Source organism: Salmo salar, chromosome 12, assembly GCF_965601325.2.
Source record: "Salmo salar chromosome 12, fSalSal1, whole genome shotgun sequence".
NCBI lineage: Eukaryota > Metazoa > Chordata > Actinopteri > Salmoniformes > Salmonidae > Salmo > Salmo salar.
This window is the reverse complement of record NC_138302.1, coordinates 105818860-105824939: the sequence shown is the minus strand read 5'-3', so window position 1 is coordinate 105824939 and position 6080 is coordinate 105818860. Positions and strand designations below refer to the sequence as shown.

General features: G+C 55.3%; 1 protein-coding gene across 1 annotated transcript; it reads left to right on the top strand.

Moving 5' to 3' along the window:
* ppp1r3db (protein phosphatase 1, regulatory subunit 3Db) lies at positions 1-3886 on the top strand. Its single transcript, XM_082959583.1, is given in 3 exon segments — positions 1-439; positions 442-597; positions 3660-3886. Coding segments are annotated over 3 exon segments (822 nt in total).
* The last annotated feature ends 2194 nt before the right edge of the window (positions 3887-6080 follow it).

Below are 6080 nucleotides of genomic sequence, written 5' to 3'. Positions count from 1 at the left end.
ATGATATGGGGCCCCTGTCAGACCACTACTGAGACCATCCGAGTGACAGACATCTTGGACTCCAAACCAGAGCCAACCAAGGCCCACGTCAGGATCCGGCCCCCCAGCCCACGTCCCCCGTCCCCCAAGGAGCCCATGTTCGTTTGCAGCCTGTCCAGTGACCCTCCCACCCAGCCCATCATAAGACGCAGGGCCCAGTCTCTGCCCTCGGTCCACGAGAGAATCAGAGACCGTCAGGTCCGTTTCCTTGACTCCTTGGGCATGGAGCTGGAGGATGTCAAGGTGTTCAAGAAGGGGGAGGAGCCTCGTATCCCCGCCCACGTCATCTCCAGACTCCTGATGAGCTCTGAGATGAACTCAGGCCGGTCCCTGGAGCTTTCCCTGCCCTACTTCAAGCCCTGTTTCCCTGAGAACAGGGCCTCCCTGCCAGGGTTTGTTCAGCGCAAGTGGTCTCTCTGGACCAGGTCCTGTGTTCTGAGCTTGGCATCATCGGCACGGTGCAGGTCCTCAACCTGGCCTTCGACAAGGAGGTGACGATCCATTACTCCTTTACCACCTGGAGGAGCAGTGCTGAGACCAGAGCCTGCTGGGTGGCTACCCTCCACAGGGATCAGACGGAGGGACCAGAGCCTGCTGGGTGGCTACCCTCCACAGGGATCAGATGGAGGGACCAGAGCCTGCTGGGTGGCTACCCTCCACAGGGATCAGATGGAGGGACCAGAGCCTGCTGGGTGGCTACCCTCCACAGGGATCAGATGGAGGGACCAGAGCCTGCTGGGTGGCTACCCTCCACAGGGATCAGATGGAGGGACCAGAGCCTGCTGGGTGGCTACCCTCCACAGGGATCAGATGGAGGGACCAGAGCCTGCTGGGTGGCTACCCTCCACAGGGATCAGATGGAGGGACCAGAGCCTGCTGGGTGGCTACCCTCCACAGGGATCAGATGGAGGGACCAGAGCCTGCTGGGTGGCTACCCTCCACAGGGATCAGACGGAGGGACCAGAGCCTGCTGGGTGGCTACCCTCCACAGGGATCAGACGGAGGGACCAGAGCCTGCTGGGTGGCTACCCTCCACAGGGATCAGACGGAGGGACCAGAGCCTGCTGGGTGGCTACCCTCCACAGGGATCAGACGGAGGGACCAGAGCCTGCTGGGTGGCTACCCTCCACAGGGATCAGATGGAGGGACCAGAGCCTGCTGGGTGGCTACCTTCCACAGGGATCAGATGGAGGGACCAGAGCCTGCTGGGTGGCTACCCTTCCACAGGGATCAGATGGAGGGACCAGAGCCTGCTGGGTGGCTACCCTCCACAGGGATCAGACGGAGGGACCAGAGCCTGCTGGGTGGCTACCCTCCACAGGGATCAGACGGAGGGACCAGAGCCTGCTGGGTGGCTACCCTCCACAGGGATCAGACGGAGGGACCAGAGCCTGCTGGGTGGCTACCCTCCACAGGGATCAGACGGAGGGACCAGAGCCTGCTGGGTGGCTACCCTCCACAGGGATCAGACGGAGGGACCAGAGCCTGCTGGGTGGCTACCCTCCACAGGGATCAGACGGAGGGACCAGAGCCTGCTGGGTGGCTACCCTCCACAGGGATCAGATGGAGGGACCAGAGCCTGCTGGGTGGCTACCCTCCACAGGGATCAGATGGAGGGACCAGAGCCTGCTGGGTGGCTACCCTCCACAGGGATCAGATGGAGGGACCAGAGCCTGCTGGGTGGCTACCCTCCACAGGGATCAGATGGAGGGACCAGAGCCTGCTGGGTGGCTACCCTCCACAGGGATCAGATGGAGGGACCAGAGCCTGCTGGGTGGCTACCCTCCACAGGGATCAGATGGAGGGACCAGAGCCTGCTGGGTGGCTACCCTCCACAGGGATCAGATGGAGGGACCAGAGCCTGCTGGGTGGCTACCCTCCACAGGGATCAGATGGAGGGACCAGAGCCTGCTGGGTGGCTACCCTCCACAGGGATCAGATGGAGGGACCAGAGCCTGCTGGGTGGCTACCCTCCACAGGGATCAGATGGAGGGACCAGAGCCTGCTGGGTGGCTACCCTCCACAGGGATCAGACGGAGGGACCAGAGCCTGCTGGGTGGCTACCCTCCACAGGGATCAGATGGAGGGACCAGAGCCTGCTGGGTGGCTACCCTCCACAGGGATCAGATGGAGGGACCAGAGCCTGCTGGGTGGCTACCCTCCACAGGGATCAGATGGAGGGACCAGAGCCTGCTGGGTGGCTACCCTCCACAGGGATCAGATGGAGGGACCAGAGCCTGCTGGGTGGCTACCCTCCACAGGGATCAGATGGAGGGACCAGAGCCTGCTGGGTGGCTACCCTCCACAGGGATCAGACGGAGGGACCAGAGCCTGCTGGGTGGCTACCCTCCACAGGGATCAGACGGAGGGACCAGAGCCTGCTGGGTGGCTACCCTCCACAGGGATCAGACGGAGGGACCAGAGCCTGCTGGGTGGCTACCCTCCACAGGGATCAGACGGAGGGACCAGAGCCTGCTGGGTGGCTACCCTCCACAGGGATCAGATGGAGGGACCAGAGCCTGCTGGGTGGCTACCCTCCACAGGGATCAGACGGAGGGACCAGAGCCTGCTGGGTGGCTACCCTCCACAGGGATCAGACGGAGGGACCAGAGCCTGCTGGGTGGCTACCCTCCACAGGGATCAGACGGAGGGACCAGAGCCTGCTGGGTGGCTACCCTCCACAGGGATCAGACGGAGGGACCAGAGCCTGCTGGGTGGCTACCCTCCACAGGGATCAGACGGAGGGACCAGAGCCTGCTGGGTGGCTACCCTCCACAGGGATCAGATGGAGGGACCAGAGCCTGCTGGGTGGCTACCCTCCACAGGGATCAGATGGAGGGACCAGAGCCTGCTGGGTGGCTACCCTCCACAGGGATCAGATGGAGGGACCAGAGCCTGCTGGGTGGCTACCCTCCACAGGGATCAGATGGAGGGACCAGAGCCTGCTGGGTGGCTACCCTCCACAGGGATCAGATGGAGGGACCAGAGCCTGCTGGGTGGCTACCCTCCACAGGGATCAGATGGAGGGACCAGAGCCTGCTGGGTGGCTACCCTCCACAGGGATCAGATGGAGGGACCAGAGCCTGCTGGGTGGCTACCCTCCACAGGGATCAGATGGAGGGACCAGAGCCTGCTGGGTGGCTACCCTCCACAGGGATCAGATGGAGGGACCAGAGCCTGCTGGGTGGCTACCCTCCACAGGGCTCAGACGGAGGGACCAGAGCCTGCTGGGTGGCTACCCTCCACAGGGATCAGACGGAGGGACCAGAGCCTGCTGGGTGGCTACCCTCCACAGGGATCAGATGGAGGGACCAGAGCCTGCTGGGTGGCTACCCTCCACAGGGATCAGATGGAGGGACCAGAGCCTGCTGGGTGGCTACCCTCCACAGGGATCAGATGGAGGGACCAGAGCCTGCTGGGTGGCTACCCTCCACAGGGATCAGATGGAGGGACCAGAGCCTGCTGGGTGGCTACCTTCCACAGGGATCAGATGGAGGGACCAGAGCCTGCTGGGTGGCTACCCTCCACAGGGATCAGATGGAGGGACCAGAGCCTGCTGGGTGGCTACCTTCCACAGGGATCAGATGGAGGGACCAGAGCCTGCTGGGTGGCTACCCTCCACAGGGATCAGATGGAGGGACCAGAGTCTGATTTATTCCGGTTCCGTTTGCCCGTCCCGCCCTTCATCCTGCTGCCTGGAGTCCAGCTGGAGTTCGCTGTGTGTTACAGAGTGATGGGAGCTGAGTACTGGGACAACAACGACGGGAACAACTACAAACTATCCTGTCACAGCTACACACTCACTGTGCCTCGGGAGTGTGAGGACAGCATGGTGCACTACACCTGACTGTCCATTAGGGGGCAACCAGAGCTGTAGACAGAGAGCTACCGTAAATTCCGGACTATAAGCCGCAACTTTTTTGTCACGCTTTGAACCTCGTGGCTTAAACAATGACGTGGCTAATATATGAATTTTCCCGCTTTCAATTAAAAAATAAAAAAAACACATTCTGTGACGTGCTCAGTTTTTTGGCGGCATGAAGCTTTCATTAGACCAATGAAATTGCCGAACGGGTTAAGGTCAAACAACTTTTTTGTTTACTGTTTAGATTAAATTGAGCGCTCTCAAACTTCCCATCATTCTGATTACGGTAGTCATTTTGTTACCCTCTTCATGGCAAAGACACGGAGAAATGCATATGATGCAGCTTTCAAGTTGAAGGCGATTGATCTGGCTGTTGGAAAAGGAAATAGAGCTGCTGCACGGGAGCTTGGTCTTAATGAGTCGATGATAAGACGTTGGAAACAGCAGCGTGAGGAATTGACTCAGTGCAAAAAGACAACTAAAGCTTACTGCTCATTTTTTATTTTTTGTTACAAGCCGTGTTCCGTTAAAGCCTATTTATTTTTGTTACAAGCCGTGTTTCGTTAAAGCCTGTGTAAAGTTAATTTGTTTCAATGTACCGGTAGGCACCTGCGGCTTATAGACATGTGCGGCTTATTTATGTTCAAAATAAAATATATTTTTTTTAATTCAGTGGGTGCGGCTTATATTCAGGTGCGCTTAATAGTCCGGAAATTACGAAAATATATTTCATTTGTAATTTAATTTGACCTTTATTTCACCTAAAGTTAAAAAGGGGACATATGCATCTGCAGTATATTGCTCTGGGGGAGATTGATAGCACAGCTGCACCAAATGGACTGACAATACACAGGTCTGCCTGTAGGAATAAAATACACCTAGATGGTAAATTTCCATCAAGAAAAATTGGCGGGAATTGCTTTAAGTCTTTATGTCTGTGGTAGTGGAAGAAGTTTAACATGTTTTACTTATGACAAGAAGTTAAAGTCGAAGTTAAATTTAGTAAAATAATTGGTCTGATTACTTTGATAGACGACACTGTCAACCTTATTACTTTGGATTGTGGGACAGTTTGATCACATATTTAATCACAAATAACTATACTTAGACTAGCCTACCACACTGTTATACAGTCTCCTACTAGCCTACCACAGACTAGCCTACCACACTGTTATACAGTCTCCTACTCAGCCTACCACACTGTTATACAGTCTCCTACCAGAATACCAACAGTGTGGTAGGCTAGTCTGTGGTAGTCTAGTAGGAGACTGTATAACAGTGTGGTAGGCAAGTCTGTGGTATTCTAGTAGGAGACTGTATAACAGTGTGGTAGGCTAGTAGGAGACTGTATAACAGTGTGGTAGGCTAGTAGGAGACTGTATAACAGTGTGGTAGTCTAGTAGGAGACTGTATAACAGTGTGGTAGGCTAGTAGGAGACTGTATAACAGTGTGGTAGGCTAGTAGGAGACTGTATAACAGTGTGGTAGGCTAGTAGGAGACTGTATAACAGTGTGGTAGGCTAGTAGGAGACTGTATAACAGTGTGGTAGGCTAGTAGGAGACTGTATAACAGTGTGGTAGGCTAGTCTGTGGTAGGCTGAGTAGGAGACTGTATAACAGTGTGGTAGGCTAGTAGGAGACTGTATAACAGTGTGGTAGGCTAGTCTGTGGTAGGCTGAGTAGGAGACTGTATAACAGTGTGGTAGTCTAGTAGGAGACTGTATAACAGTGTGGTAGGCTGGTAGGAGACTGTATAACAGTGTGGTAGTCTAGTAGGAGACTGTATAACAGTGTGGTAGGCTAGTAGGAGACTGTATAACAGTGTGGTAGGCTAGTAGGAGACTGTATAACAGTGTGGTAGGCTAGTAGGAGACTGTATAACAGTGTGGTAGGCTAGTCTGTGGTAGTCTAGTAGGAGACTGTATAACAGTGGGGTAGGCTAGTCTGTGGTAGGCTAGTAGGAGACTGTATAACAGTGTGGTAGTCTAGTAGGAGACTGTATAACAGTGTGGTAGGCTAGTCTGTGGTAGGCTAGTAGGAGACTGTATAACAGTGTGGTAGGCTAGTAGGAGACTGTATAACAGTGTGGTAGGCTAGTAGGAGACTGTATAACAGTGTGGTAGGCTAGTAGGAGACTGTATAACAGTGTGGTAGGCTAGTAGGAGACTGTATAACA